Source organism: Hylobates moloch, unplaced genomic scaffold, assembly GCF_009828535.3.
Source record: "Hylobates moloch isolate HMO894 unplaced genomic scaffold, HMol_V3 SCAFFOLD_22, whole genome shotgun sequence".
Lineage (NCBI taxonomy): Eukaryota > Metazoa > Chordata > Mammalia > Primates > Hylobatidae > Hylobates > Hylobates moloch.
The window spans coordinates 4,596,281-4,612,954 of NW_026652297.1; the positions used below are offsets into that span (position 1 = coordinate 4,596,281).

Consider the following 16,674-nt stretch of genomic DNA (forward strand, 5'->3'; position numbering starts at 1 on the left):
GCTAATAAAAAGTTTTTATTTAATTTAAACTAAAATAGATCCACAGTTGGACCCCTATATTTGTGAATTCTTCATCCATGGATTCAAAAAAGTGTGAATTAAAAATATTTTAAAAGCACAATTAAAAATGACAAAATCATACAATAAAAATAACATGAAAACAATTTATATTAGCATTTACGTTGTATTAGCTATTATAAGTAATCTAGACATCATTTAAAGTATATGGGAGGCTGTGAGTAGGTTACATGCAAGTACTACACCATTTTATATAAGGGACTTAAGCATTTGTAGGTTTTGGTATTTGAGGGAGTCCTGGAACCAATCCTTTAAGAATATCAAGGGACGACTATACTGAAATCTTAACATAAAATATCTTGACTTACATAATGTATTTTGTTTTCAACCACAGGATGTTATTCCTTAAATTCTCTATTAAAGGAGAAAAACCTTTCTTTATCTGAGCCTGGCCTTCCCGACAGTTCAGAGAACATCACTTGTGGGCTGCTTGTGGCTCTACTACTCACAGGATTTCAGTTAGAGCTACAACACCTTAGCAGTAAGTTAGGGTCTGTTGCATATTTCTGGGTAGACAACCAAGATCCAGTTATTTATAAATTTTAATTAATCTTAAAAACTTGGGAAGTGAAACAAAAATAAATTAACAATGATCAGTTATTCAAAAAATTCCTGGTAACCAGACCTAGACAGATATGCAGTAATGGCATTCTCATACTTATTGTTGGCAATTCTTTGAATTTAAAAAAATCATAGTGAAATGCAAAGTTACCACTGCTTATCTTAAGAGACCTTGATAAAAAAATTCCTAAAGTCAAACATTAGCTACATTAGCTGTTGTGTACTTATTCATTTTTATGAGTACTCTTTTTAAAAAATATTTTATTTCCATAGGTTTTTAGGGAACAGGTGGTATTTGGTTACATGAGTAAGTTCTTTAGTGGTGATTTGTGAGATTCTGGTGCACCCATTAGCCAAGCAGTATACACTGAACCCAATTTGTAGCCTTTTATCCCTCACCCCCTTCCCATCATTCCCCGAGCCCCCAAAGTCCATTCCATTCTATCATTTCTATGCCTTTGCATCCTCGTAGCTTAGCTCCCACTTACATGTGAGAACATACGATGTTTGGTTTTCCATTCCTGAATTACTTTCCTTAGTATAATAGTCTCCAATCGCATCCAGGTTGCTGTGAATGCCATTAATACATTCCTTTTTATGGCTGAGTAGTATTCCATCATATATATATATCATATATATATATCTCTCTCTCACATTTTTCTTTATCCACTCGTTGATTGATGGGCATTTGGGCTAGTTCCGTATTATAGCAGTGAATTGTGCTGCTATAAACATGCATATGCAAGTATCTTTTTTGACTTCTTTTCCTCTGGATAAATACCCCAGTAGTGGGATTGCTGGATCAAATGGTAGTTCTACTTTTAGTTCTTTAAGGAATCTCCACACTGTTTTCCATAGTGGTTATACTAGTTTACATTCCCACCAGCAGTGTAGAAGTGTTCCCTGTTCACCGCATCCATGTCAACATCTATTATTTTTTGATTTTTTTATTATGGCCATTCTTGCGGGAATAAGGTGTTATTACATTGCGGTTTTGATTTACGTTTCCCTGATGATTAGTGATGCTCAGTATTTTTTCATATGTTTGTTGCCCATTTGTGTATCTTCTTTTGAGAATTGTCTATTCATGTCCTTAGCCCGCTTTTTGATGGGATTGTTTGTATTTTCTTGCTAATTTGTTTGAGTTCCTTGTAGATTCTGGATATTAGTCCTTTGTCAGATGTATAGATCGTGAAGATTTTCTCCCACTCTGGGTTGTCTGTTTACTCTGCTGACTGTTCTTTTTGCTGTGCAAAAGCTCTTTAGTTTAATTAAGTCCCAGCTATTTATCATTGCTTTTGTTGCATTTGCTTTTGGGTTTTTGGTCATGAAGTCTTTGCCTAAGCCAATATCTAGAAGGGTTTTTCTGATATTATATTCTAGAATTTTTATAGTTTCAGGTCTTAGATTTAAGTCCTTGATCCATCTTGTGTTGATTTTTGTGTAAGGTGAGAGATGAGGATCCAGTTTCATTCTCATACATGTGGCTAGCCAATTATCCCAGCACCATTTGTTGAATAGGGTGTCCTTTCCCCACTTTGTGTTTTGTTTGCTTTGTCCAAAGATCAGTTGGCTGTATTTGGGTTTATTTTTGGGTTCCCTATTCTGTTCCATTTGGTCTATGTGCCTATTTTTATACCAGTACCATCTTGTTTTGGTCCTTATAGTATCATTTGAAATCAAGTAATGTGATGCCTCCAGATTTGTTCTTTTCACCTACTTAGTTTTGCTTTGGCTATGCAGGCTCTTTTTTGGTTGCATATGAATTTTAGGATTTTTTTTTGTAGTTCTGTGAAGAATGATGATAGTATTTTGATGGGAATTGCATTGAATATGTAGACTGTGCTCTTAAAGCATGATAAAATGTTGTATCCATTTAAGGAAATCTAGGTTCCTTGACAGACTTATAATGACAAAGATAATTCATCAGATCTCTGATTGAAGGTGGAATGGGGAGAAATGATAGGGAGATAAGTGCTGTGGGCTGAATGTTTATATGCCCCCCAAATTCAAATATTGAAGCCCCATTTCCCAATGTGATGTTACTTGGAAGTAGGGCCTTTCGGAGAAAATTAAATTAAAAGAGTGGAGCCCCCATGATGGCACTCATGCCCTATAAGAGGAGACATGACAGGGATTCTCTTTCTGTCTCTCTCTCTCCCCCTTCACTCTGAGCATATAGCAAGAAGGTGAACATCTGCACACCAGGAAAGTCTCTCACCAGGTTTGACCATGCTAACATTTGTCTTTGAACTTCCCAGCCTCCAGAACTGTAAGAAAGAAATGCTTGTTGTTTAAGCCACACAGTTTGTGGTATTTTGTTATAGCAGCACAACTACTAAGAAAATAACTTCAAGAAATTGAATCTAAAAGAGGTCAGGGTTGGGGACCAGTCTGAGAACTCGATGATGAAGATATGTACAAGTGATGGGATCAAGGCAACCTAAAATAATTCATTAAAAGCATTCCTTTGAAATAAAGTAAACATTATGTATGTAACCATAAATAATAACAATAGACATAATAAAAATTTGCAGGAGTAATTATATGTTAGTAACTATACATTAGTAATTAATACATTAGTAATTAATCCCACTACAACCTCATTACGTAAGTTTATTATCTCCAAGGAGGAACCTAATTTATTAAGAAGCTAACATGTTTCTTCTAATGTTTCAAAACTTATTTTTGTACCATTGAAATAGGAATAATTATCTTATAAGGTTTAAGAGGATTAAATGAATTAATATGTAAATAAGTCTCCCTAATACATCGTTGAGTCATATGCAACAATGATCTGCATAAAGTGTCAATCAAAATGGAACAAGTTGTTATATTTAAGTGGATGTCATGTGATCTATTTCATCTCATGTAAAAGGTTATGCTAACTTACAGTGTTAATAATATATAACGCTTTGATTTCTTTTGAACACAGGACCCCCTGGAACAGCTGTCCCTCCACCTACAGACTACCCAGGAGGCTTGCCTATGGGATACTACAGTCCACAGCAACCCAGTACCTTCCCTTTGTACCAGCCAGTTGGTGGTACCCATCGTGTCCGGTATCAGCCTGGCAAATATCCTATGCCAAATCAGTCTATTCCAATCACATGGATGCCAGGGCCAACTCCTATGGCAAACTGCCCTCCTGGTCTGGAATACTTAGTTCAGGTACTCCATTAAAATACAAATTATTTTCTTATGAAATGTGACCATAGGGATCCAGCAAAAAGAGAAAAAAAGCAGAACAGAGTGAATAAAGGAGATAGGTCAGTGATGACAGATGTCATTTGTGAAACTATAAGAATAGTGATACCAGTTTCAGAAATATGAAGGGGAAACAGCAAGTACAAGGATGTTTATAGTGGGATGAGTATGTTTTTCATAAGGATTTATGTTGAACTTCAAGGCATTCAAGATGTTTTCTTGAAAGAATTGTACAAATAGAAATAGAAAAACTATCATAGAGGATAGTTATGTTATTTGCTTGGAAGTAAACAGTTAACATCAAAAAAAGCAGCACAAAACAGAACAAAACACAATACAGTGGGTAAATTACTGAGTGCCTTAGCCCATTGCTTTTTACCACCACCCGTCATTTTCATTAGTTACTCTTGTCACCCCCAAAAACATACAATATAAATAAAAATAATGGACCCTGCAAAGAATATTGCTTCAGGCCAAGTTCCAGAGACCCCCTTTATACAACACAATAACTCCCTAATTAACATCTATATAGATATTCTGCTGCCACCAAGACATCCAGATCAAAAACTGGGGTAATATGGGAAGTTTGTGCACAAATAGTTTTGTTTAAAAACCCATGTCTGAAACTAAAAAACCTGCTTAATGAAAATGAGATAAAGCTGGCAGAGTAGACACCTTTTATTTGTGGCGTTGATCCCTACAGTTTCAGTTACCCGTGGTCAACCAGGTTCCAAAAATATTAAATGGAAAATTCCAGAAATAAACCATTCATAAATTTTAAATTTATTCTGAGTAGCATGATGAAATCTTGCACAGTCCTGCTCTGTTCTGCCTGGCAAATGTATCATTCCTTTGTCCAGTGTATCCATGCTGTACATGTTATCCATAGTATACAGACCCAGAGTCACATGGTAGCCATCTTGGTTATCAGATTGACTTACAGTATCACAGTGCTTGCATTGAAGTAACTTATTTTACTTAATTATGTCTCCAAAGCACAAGAGTAGTAATGCTGGGAATTTGAATATGTCAAGGAAAGACCAAAGAGAGGCCATAAGGTCTTCCTTTACATGTAAAAGTGAAGGTTTTTGACTTAATAATAAAAAAATTCCTATGCTAAGGTTCCTAAGATCTACAGTAAAATTAATATGTCCATGAAATTGTAAAGAAGAAAAGAAAAATTTATGCATAGTATATACAGGATTTGGTACAATCTGTGGTTTCAGGTATCCACCGGGGGCTTGGAAAGTATCCCCTGAGGATAAGAGGGAGACTACTTTATTGGAGATTCCATAGAACCTTCTGAATCTTTTTTTGTTGTTGTTTTTAGAAAAAGGAAGTGCTGAAATACATTATAAAGAAGAAACTTCCCAATTTAATACTTACCTCCCCTGGTCAACAGCCAAGTATTTCCTGGAGTTCTGTCATTTCTGTTTTCAATTCTGTATATTGACAGGGACCCTGATAATCTTGTGTGCTGAAAACTATTTGTATAATATTATAGCATTGATGTATAGAAGTCAATACAGTTGGATCCGGAAAATTTGGATTTTACAAAAGCCAAAATTTATCCTAAATTATTATTTGGACAAAATTTTGACAAAATGCAAAGCCACTCATTCAGGTGAAGTGCTAGAGTAAACATCTACATTGTTTCAGAAGATAATAAAATGTTTGTAGCTTATCAAGTTTAGAAAGTCTCATTTCTATACTTGGTGATAAATACAGAAGTTGTTCTTGGGAATCTAACGTCTTCTACAGTCAATTGTCTTTTCAAATTGTATAGCTTTGTTTATTAAAAACCTGTTTCTTAATTTCTTTTATGATTCTGACAGAGGTTAATTTAACGTATTTTATGAATTTTCCCTTTTAGGAATGTTTAGAGTTAAAGAAATAAGTGAAAAAATAAACAAAACACAGGTTTGGACCCAAACAAACCTGGTTTTTAATTCTGTCCTACTCTCTAGTAACTCAAAAACTTTGATAAACTTTTCTAATCTCTTGCTGCTTGAATTTTATCATCTATAAAATAGTATTATCAATGCTTACCTTATCAGATTGTTAGGAGAATTTTTAATGAGATAAGGGTCACAATGTGCCTAATATTTTTGACATAAAGGGCTGTCCCAATGGATGAAAGCTATGTGGCTGTTATTAGCTTAAATACCTTCTTATGTGTGAATGCAAGACATAGAGCCAATCTTTTTCCTCTATCTACCCTAGTCTTTTTGAGATCTCACATGAAGATTACATGAATCTTTATCAAGGTTACCAAGAGTCCTAAAACATCCAAATTAGCACGATTATATTATTTCCAGAGTCTTGGCTTTGCCAGTGACTTTACTAATTTGTCAAAGAACTGCCCCTTGACAGACACATATTATTGAGTTCCAGGGAGGGGCACAATAATATTGAAGTTAGGCCAGTTAATAATCCTCTGATGGCCTCTGAGTGTTCAAGTGAAAGAAACAATTGCACATCTCTCACTGTAAATAAAACAGCTGGAAATGATTTAGCTGAATGAGGAGGGCATGTTGAAAGTTGAGACAGGCCAAAAGCTAGTCTTCTAGCACCAGTTAGCCAAGCTGTGAATGCAAAGGGAAAGTTCTTCATGGAAATTGAAAGTGATATTACTCCAATGAACATATGAATGGTGAAAAGTGAAAGAGCCTAATTGCTGATATGGAGAAAGTTTTAGTGGTCTAGAAAGAAGATCAAACCAGTCACAACATTTCCTTAAGCCAAAGCATAATTCAGAGCAAAGCCCTATCTCTCCTAAATTCTATGTAGGCTGAGAAAGGTGAGGAAGCTACAGAAAAAAAAAAGTTTGAAGCTGGCAGAGGTTGGCTTACAAGGCTTAAGGGGGGAAAAAAGGCCCTTTTGTAACATAAAAGGGCAAGGTGAAGCAGCAAGTCCTGATGTAGAAGCTGCAGTAAGTTTTTCAGACGATCCTAGCTACAATAAGATCATTGATGAAGGTGACTCTACTAAGCAACAGATTTTGAATATAGATGCAACAGCCTTCTGTTGGAAGAAGAAGCCATCTAGGACTTTCTTTTTATTTATTTATTTATTTATTTATTTATTTATTTATTTATTTATTATTATACTTTAAGTTTTAGGGTACATGTGCACAATGTGCAGGTTTGTTACATATGTATACACGTGCCATGTTGGTGTGATGCACCCATTAACTCGTCATCTAGGACTTTCATAGCTAAAAAGGAGACGTCAACGCCTGACGTCAAAACTTCAAAGGACAGACTGACTCCCCTGTTAGGGTCTCTTGCAAAACATTACTACTCACTGACAACACATCTCGTCACCCAAGAGCTCTGATGGAGATGTATAAGGAGATTAATGTTGTTTTAATGCCTGCTAACACAGCTTCCATTCTGCAGCCCATGGGTCAAAGTATAATTTCGATTTACAAGTCTTATTGTTAAAAAAATGAGTTTCGTTAGGCTATAGTTGCCATAGATGGTGTCATTTCTCAGACGGATCTGGGCAAAATAAATTGAAAACCATGTGGAAAGGATTCACCATTCTAGATGCCAATAAGGACATTCATAATTCATGGGAAGAGGTCAAAATATCAGCATTAACAGGTGTTTGGGAGAAGTTGATTGCCGCTTTTATGGATGATTTTGAAGAGTTCAAGATTTCAGTGGAGGAAGTAATTTCAGATATGATGGAAACAGCAAGAGAACTAGAATTTGAAGTGGAACCTGCAGATGTGACTGAATTACTGCAACTCTTGATACAACTTTAACAGATGAGCACTTGCTTCTTATGTATAAGCAAAGAAAGTGCTTCCTTGAGATGAAATTTACTCCTGGTGAGAATTCTGTGAACATTGTTGAAATAACAGGTTTTAGAATACTACACACATATAATTGATAAAGCAGTGGCAGATTTTAAGTGGGTCAACTCCAATTTTGAAGGAAGTTCTACTGTGATAAAATACTAAAAAGAACATCACGTGCTACAGGGAAATCTTTCATGGAGAGAAGAGTCAGTCAATTGATATGGCAAACTTCATTATCTTTTGTTCAGAAATTGCTGCCGCCAACCTGGGCTTCAGCAATCACCACCCTGACCAGTTAGCAGTCATTAACATAGAGACAAGACCCTGTGCCAGCAAGAGGATTGTGACTAGCTGAAGTCTCAGATGATTGTTAGCAGTTTTTAGCAATAAAGTTTTTAAAAATTAAGATATGTACTTCTTTTAGATTAATATTCTTACACACACTGTAGACTACATTATAGTGTAAACATAATTTTATATTCAATAAGAAAATAAAACATTCATGTGACTCACTTTCTTACAATAATTGCTGTATTGCATTGGTCTGGAACCAAACTTGTAGTATCTCCAGAGTATGCCTATAGTTTATATTTTTACTTTTCACTTCTAGATTTTAATATCCTAGATTTCTAAAATGGACTATAAACCATTTTAGTAGCCACTTGTGGTATTTTATGAGGCATATTTAGGTCTCCTTATGTCATTGTGTTTTTGTATAAGAAAAAGATTTTAATTAAGCATGGATTGTGTCCTTTGTACCCTCCTGTAATTAATCACACCATAAAACATTCATGTTTAGGTACATTATTTTAATTTCATGTATTACTGCATTCATATATTCTTCATTAATTAATGTACTTAGCCAATGTTTGGTGAAATATGGCACTTCAGGCAGTGTTCTGGGCTCAGGGATTAGGAATGGTCTAATGGTCTAAATGATGTAAAATTATACAAATATAATCAGTGTGTCCTCAGGAAGGTTTCTTTTCTTCTGCTAGAATGTTCTCACATGTAACAGATAATGTGCCCATCAAACTGCTCATCTGTAGAATGATTCCTAAGATAGAAATTTCTCAAATGGTGTACAGCCATCCTTTTCGTGGGTTGCCATCTAAGAATGTTTCCTTTCTCTTCCCCTAATCCTATTCACATGCTTCCTGGTATCATAGACCCTTCCCTTATTACAGTGTGCACCTGGGGAAGACCCTGGCATTTGTAGATCAAGTGAATGCAAGTCAGTATATAAACCTCTGCTGGGGGTACCTGTAAAATAATATAAAATGGGACACTCCATGTGAGGTTCACCCTGGCTTGTTTGTTTTCCTTAAGCCACTGAGAGACTTCCCTTCTCTATGGCTGGTCCATGTTAATCATTCTGAACTTAACAACTACAGGCTATGGGTGACATGTAGAGAGACCAGTGCGTAGGGACTTATCTAGGAACAATCTATAAGCACGGTTTCTTCTGATGTGATTACTACAGCAAAGAGATGTTTTGTTTTTCTGATATAGCAGGCAACTTTTTTAAAGTGGTACTGAAAGAAAGTGGTTTTCTAATACGGACAGCTCTGCTAATATCCATCCGATCAGATGCAGATAAGCTAATTTCAGTTGGTAAAATTTTTTTGATTCTATTGACTTTCAAAAATATATTTTGGTATCAATTGATGCATTTTAATATCTATTTTATCAGTTTATTCTACAATGGTATTTTAATTCTGTTATTTCTGTCTTCTCATTGCTTTGCTTTATCCCAACAGTTGGACAACATACATGTTCTTCAGCATTTTGAGCCTCTGGAAAGTATGTATAATTTTTGTAGTGCTCAGCAGTATTTTAATCAGATGGAAATTTGCATTATCCAGTATCTAGTTCCTTCTTTATATTGATCATGTTTTAGTGGTTCAAAGAAAAAAACTGCTGTATTACCCTATCTTCAAGAAAGTAATAAAGTGAATTATTTTGTATAATTTTTTCCTTCTATACATCATATAATCATAAGCTCTTAGATTTGAAAAGGGCCTACATTTTATCTGGTCAATAGCCCTACACCTTACCCATTGTTCCTACTCCACATTTCCCTTTCAAAGATGAGTAAAAAAAGGAGCCAAGAGACTAAATGAGTTAGCCAGGGACACCACAGTCAGCTAATCACCTCCAGAGCAGGAAATAGCATTTAAACCACAGTCAGCTAATCAGTGGCAGAGCTGGAAGTAGAATCCATATCTGCCGAATCGTAGTCCAGTGCCTTCACTTTGGAAGTAAGAAGAAAAGATCTCAGTCAAAAAGATGCCTGTTCTCCTACTGACCCTCACTAAACCAATTGTGCACATTCATTTGGCCACCACATAGGGCCTTTGACTTTCCTTGGTTTGTTTTCTTGTTTGTAATTAGTTATGACCCTACTCCTCCAAGCATGTTTTGTGAACTGATTAATTAATGGTCAAATGTATAATTTTTTTAAATGGTTTTATAATTAAAGTTTTCTGAATTCAGATACTCCAGGAATTGAAACAAAATGGTTGTTTCAATCTTTTATGTCGAATTTTTTTAATGTTTACACTGAACTTCTTAAAAGAAATGTTTTAAATTTTCACAATTGCTTAAATACTTTTAGCTAATATGATTTTTGGGTACTCTAATCAATTCTACATATTTCACCCAAAACTGTAAAAAAGCTATGTTGCTTTAAGCCCTTAAGAAATACTAAACAAGGACTTTCTGAGGCCCATTTTAAATGTTTCTAATTTAAAATGACTTTCTCCTTTTATTTTTTAGTGATGACAGGTTTTGAAACCAATAATAGATATGATATTAAAAACAACTCAGACCAGATGGTTTACATTGTAACCGAAGACACAGATGACTTTACCAGGAATGCCTATCGGACACTAAGGCCCTTCGTCCTCCGGGTCACTGATTGTATGGGCCGAGAAATCATGACAATGCAGAGACCCTTCAGATGCACCTGCTGTTGCTTCTGTTGCCCCTCTGCCAGACAAGAGGTCAGAGAATGGAAGTCTGATCCACAGTTTGCTTCTTATGCAACTCCACGGCACAGGGTGCTCCTTCCACTACACAGCGAGGATTTTCCCTGGCCCTTCCAGCCAGAATGGAAGAAGATAGTGGGGAGGGAGGAAACCAAATTGTCTCACCTAAGGAAAATCATAGAGGATTTTTTCTTTTTGGTTACTACTTTTTAGTGCTTAAATAAGTGGGTCAAGCACAATTGGCATTGTGTAGTCAATAATTATGATTCCATCAGTTGCATCTACTTAATTAGAAATTTACCTACCACATTTATCTAAATGTACCTACCTATCACCAGATAAAGCAATGCTAAATATAAACATATGCTTTTAGAATTGGAAGGGACTTAAATATGTTTAGAGTACCCATCACAACCCATACCTTGCCACAGATAAAGAGTGGCTCAAAATTACTAAATGGCTGAGGTGTTAGATTTGGCTAAGGACAGGGCTGGAACTAGAATACAGATGTGCTGAGTTACAGTGTGGTTATTCATTATCTGTGCGTTTCTAAGCAAGTTATTTGCTGTAGGGAAAAGAAAAGTGGTTTTGGAGAGATACCAAACAGAGTCTGAATTCTAGATATGTCACCTACTTAAATCTGTAAAATTTAATTAACCTGTTTGAGCCTTAGTGTTCTTATAAATAAACTGGGTAGTACAATACATCATAGGATTACTGGAATACTTAAATGATCTGTTAAAGCACATCCTTTACTAAATATTAATTTTTTACAACCCTCCCTGGGCCTTATTTACCTGTAAAATGGAAATATTAATCGTACCTGTGGGATAGGATGATCATTTTAGGGATTAAGTCAATTCCTCTGCACAGTTCCTAGCAGATAGTGTAGTACTCAATGAATATTTTCTATTTTCAGATCTCTTACTCCTTTTTTTATTATTGTCTTTGTGATAAGAGCCTTATATCTAAAGTGAATACTTATTATCCTGGATCGTTTTGGATATAGTAGGCGTTTATCTTCATATTTATGAGTTAGATTTTTTTAAATCAAAGCCTATAGTTACAGCTTTCTGAAACTATAGGAAGCCAGAATAAAGGAAAGCAAATCAAAATTACAGCTGGACAGGATGGTTTACACCTGTAATTCCAACACTTTGAGAAGCTGAGGTGGGAGGATCACTTGAGCCCAGGAGGTTGAGATCAGCCTGGGCAACATGGTAAAACGCCATCTCTACAAAAATAAAAAATAAAAAAAATTAGCCAGGCCTGGTGATGTGTGTCTGTGGTCCCAGCTACTTGGGTGACTAAGGTAGGAGGATCACTTGAGCCCAGGATGTCGAGGCTGCAGCGACCTATGATTGCACCACTTCACTCTGGCGAAGCCTGGGTGACAAAGCAAGACCCTTACTCCTAAAAAAAATTACAAGCCTAGTCCAATTGATGACACTTTTGTCTCATAACTTTACCCAGGTTTTTTCTTCAGATTTCTCCAGTTTTACTTGTATTAATTTATGTGTGTGTGTGTGTTTGTGTGTGTGTATGTGTGTATACATTTAGTTTATGCAGTTTTATCATTTGTGTAGATTCCTGTTTCCATCAGCACGATACAAATACCAAACAGTTCCATCATCACAAAAGTCCTCTTTTATTACCACATCCACCTTCCTCCCTCCTCTTTGTCCCTAGCCCTTAATAACCACTAATCTGTTCTCTATCTTTATAATCTTGTCATTTCAAGAATGTTATTTTAACAGAATCATGCAGTATGTAACTTTTCAGGATTGGGCTTTTTCACCCACGGTAATTACCTGGAGATTCATACAAGCTGTCATCACTAGTTCATTCCTTTTTATGGCTGAGTAGTATACCATGGTATGAATTTTTAAGGAATTTATTTTTGTACATTTTGATTTTTATCTCATAGGTTTAAACTTATATGAGATAGCTCTATGATACTCTCAAATTTATATATTTGTATATAGGTGTGAATTTATACATATGAACAATAATACCTTAATTTAATAATTTATGAAGCTGTACAGTCCTGTTCCATGTCCTGGGTAGTCCTTCCCCCAAATTCTTATGAAAGTACATGTAACACCAGAGAAATAGTCAATAAAACTTTCACTTTGGGCTTTTACCAAATAATTTAATCTTTATGACTCATTATTATCAAACAGGAAGATCTTAATTCTTCACAAAATAATATTGTTGAAGTTAAATAGCTAAAAACAGGGTAGTGGACAATATTTTAAAACTTTTAAAAAATGGCTTTATAAACCCGTGTACACATTTTGTTGTTTTCACAATATCTAATTTTTAAAATGCCTCTTTTTTGTTTTCTGTTATAATTTTCATGTCTGAGATATGATTTTACCCAATTTCAAATCTAAAAAGTCAGCTTGACTGTTTCATAGACTGAGTCAGAAGAAATGAGACTCCTAGGAAGGAGACAGAGGACCCTTTTACAGCACAGCAAGCATCATAAGTGTGTAGGTTCCCCTCATCTCCAAGTTCTGAGGTTGACTTGGAGAAGCCCATTCCTTCCTCATTGTAAGCATTTTATTTTTGACTTATCCTGAGAAAATTGTTCTTTCTGATGGAGAAGCAGTGTAGTGTAGTATCAACAATAAGCCTTGAAACCAAGCCAACTTATCTCTGTGCGACTTCCTAGTTACATGTTTTAGAAAGTGTTTAATACTTGCAAGCCTCAGTTTCCTCATCTGTAAAATGGAGATTAAAATACTTATATTTTTCAGAGTTATGAATGTTAGCTGTTTATGCAGCTTGCCAACACTGAACTTGGACAACTGGCCATTATGTAACAAGCCATAATTAAGCCTGCTGTCTATCCCAGAGGCAAACGTGACCTCATCCGTTAAAGCTTTTCACTGAAATACAACCCAAAGAATGGCCTGGGTAAAATGGAAGGCTGTCACTCCCAACAATAATTTTGCTGGTCTTTGAATGAGTGAGGACACATCTAGATTGTGTATGTGTGTTTGTGTATGCATGTAGCATCCTAACTTCTGTCACTGTTTTGTTTGCAGCTGGAGGTGCAGTGTCCTCCTGGTGTCACCATTGGCTTTGTTGCAGAACATTGGAACCTGTGCAGGGCGGTGTACAGCATCCAAAATGAGAAGAAAGAAAACATGATGAGAGTTCGTGGGCCATGCTCAACCTATGGCTGTGGTTCAGATTCTGTTTTTGAGGTGAAACTATGTAAAAGTAGTGTTTCTGATATTTTTCCTACTCATATTAACAGACCATGGAAAGATCTAGTTGTAGACTTTTTTTTTTTTAATGCGAATAAATAACACAGTGTGAGGAAAGAGTTAATTAACCAGTTGACATCAAAAGATTTTAAAGTTATTGTTAGTAGATTGAGTTTTTCCAAAATGAAAGCTTTTTTTATGACTTCAGTGCTTGATAAAAATAAAAAGAAATCATTTAAAACATGAAATATTCTGAGAGTAAATAGCTTGACCTAATTCATTTATTCTATTGTTGGCTATATGTAATTAACCATTTTTTTCCATAGATTTCTAGGCTAGGAATATAGGCTCTAAGTAATGCAGGTGCCCAACATGTGACAGAACATACCAAGTACTCCTAAGGCTGTGGAAATACTTATTTGCAGGATACAAGTCTGTCAGCATCCTCAAGAAATCGGATAACACTAACAACATGGATAAAACTTATAACAGTTATAACATTTTTTTCAATAAAAAGAAAAATTATTTTGTTTTGCCTTTATCTTACTGGCTACAAAATGTTGGTTCATTACCCTACAAGTCTGACACAGGAAATTCCTAGAAATATTTCCTAGGCTTCTCGAAGAATATTTTTTGAATGCCTTGCAATTAGGCAAGATTCATCATCTTCAAAACTGCTTGTTCATATGTTTCCTATGATACTCAAGAAACTTTCCTTAGTTCTCATTTTGTATTACTATATCATTAAGCATTGCTTATTTGTAAAAAGAGCAATGTAGATAAGCCAGATTGCTAGAGCAGGGTGTGTGTGATCATTCCCATTGCCAAGTGACATTAGAAGTTAGTATTTGGATATTTTCCCTGTGACAAGTGCCAGGTTTCCCCTTTTAGAAACTGAAGCTCTTTGGTATCTGGCCATATATTAAGAAGACAAGGTGGATTTGGCTCACAAAAACTTAAGTGATGTGAAGTGCACAGTACTTGTTTCCTGGTTTTTGCTCATAGGTTTCCCTAGATTGGAAGTGATTCTCTCCCAATTCCCACCCTTTACTATGTTGAGAAGAATTTCATAATCAGTTCAAATCATACCTCTTCTTAAAAGGTTCCTTAATAACTCATTTGAAGATGAAGAAAGAGCAGCAGTCTGAGACTTTTAAGATATACCCCAGTTCAGTTATTAACCAGTTGCAAGGCACTTAACCCTTTTTGGCCATTATTTTCTCATTTCAAATTATATAATTACATAGTCTTTTTCTGCATTGTATTTATGTTATCTGATAAGCAGAACATTAAAACGTGCTTCAAAGCGTTTCAATCATCATAAAGGCACATTCTTGTCATTCCAGGTCAAATCCCTTGATGGTGTATCCAACATCGGCAGTATTATCCGGAAGTGGAATGGTTTGTTGTCAGCGATGGCAGATGCTGACCATTTTGACATTCACTTCCCACTAGACCTGGATGTGAAGATGAAAGCCATGATTTTTGGAGCTTGCTTCCTCATTGTAAGCCTTCTATTTGTGAGTTATCCTGAGAGAGTTGTTCTTTCTGATGGAGAAGCAGTGTAGTGTAGTATAAAGAATAAGCCTTGAAACCAACCCAACTTATCTGTCTGCCACTTACTAGTTACATGTTTTAGAAAGTGTTTAACACTTGCAAGCCTCAGTTTCCTCATCTGTAAAATGGAGATTAAAATACTTACAATTTTCAGGGTTATGAATATTAGCTATCATGAGTAAAATGACCAGGAGAGTACTTAGATAACATTAGGTTTCCATTGGATGTAATTATCATCATTGCATGTTGTCATTCTCACTACTTAAAAATGCCTAGACTATGATTTCTTAATGAAATAACTCTAAAGTAGATGCCCCATTCCTCCTTCCTTTTTGCCTGTCACTGCTCCTTGGGGTTGTCCAATCCTTAGATTATGAAGTTTTTCCTCTTTTTAATGATGAGATTCAGTTAACTGGCACTTCAAATGGAAAACTAACAGTTCCAAATTTGTAACTGCTGCTCTTCACAGTAGGTCCTCTTCATAAATATTTCCCTAAATTTGTTTATTTTAACTGGAATGGGGGAGTCCCCTAATCAATTACAAAGGATAATACTGCATGCATTATACCTAATTATCTATATATCTACATATAATTCTTTTTCCAATTTCAGGACTTCATGTATTTCGAAAGATCTCCACCACAACGTTCAAGATAGAGAGACACAGCAAGCCATCACCTATGGTTAATTTTGAAAAATGGAAAAGTTGGATTGGGCTTACAGTCAGCGCTCAGTTATTTGCAAGTGTATTTCTTTGCTTTGTAGAGTATTTTTACTGGGTGTTAACTTTGACAGCTGAGAGTGGGCTCGCAAGAACACAATCTGAAAGTGTATTTTTTTTTTTTTTTTTTTTTTGAGACGGAGTCTCGCTCTGTCGCCCAGGCTGGAGTGCAGTGGCGCAATCTCGGCTCACTGCAAGCTCCGCCTCCCGGGTTCACGCCATTCTCCTGCCTCAGCCTCCCGAGTAGCTGGGACTACAGGCGCCCGCCATTACACCCGGCTAATTTTTTGTATTTTTAGTAGAGACGGGGTTTCACCGTGTTAGCCAGGATTGTCTCGATCTCCTGACCTAATGATCCACCCGCCTCGGCCTCCCAGAGTGCTGGGATTACAGGCGTGAGCCACCGCGCCCGGCCTGAAAGTGTATTTCAGTTGAGTATCTCTCTAGTAGAACAGGAGTTCATCCTAAAAAGCTGTGACTCATTAACCCAGTAAACACATACAAAGTAAGCTTAAAACACTATAAACCTGAGAT

The 16,674-nt window shown here is 35.9% G+C and overlaps 1 protein-coding gene across 2 annotated transcripts in view; it reads left to right on the forward strand.

The window, feature by feature from the left end:
• PLSCR4 (phospholipid scramblase 4) overlaps positions 1-16,230 on the forward strand; it is a 67,174-nt gene extending 50,944 nt beyond the window's left edge. For both annotated transcript variants that reach the window (XM_058433637.1, XM_032143592.2), the window contains 6 exons: positions 3,575-3,810; positions 9,415-9,457; positions 10,433-10,659; positions 13,698-13,859; positions 15,209-15,367; positions 16,032-16,230. In XM_058433637.1, coding sequence (XP_058289620.1) covers positions 3,575-3,810; positions 9,415-9,457; positions 10,433-10,659; positions 13,698-13,859; positions 15,209-15,367; positions 16,032-16,076 — 872 coding nt within the window. In that variant the 3' untranslated portion in view covers positions 16,077-16,230. The remainder of the gene's footprint in view (positions 1-3,574; positions 3,811-9,414; positions 9,458-10,432; positions 10,660-13,697; positions 13,860-15,208; positions 15,368-16,031) is intronic.
• The last annotated feature ends 444 nt before the right edge of the window (positions 16,231-16,674 follow it).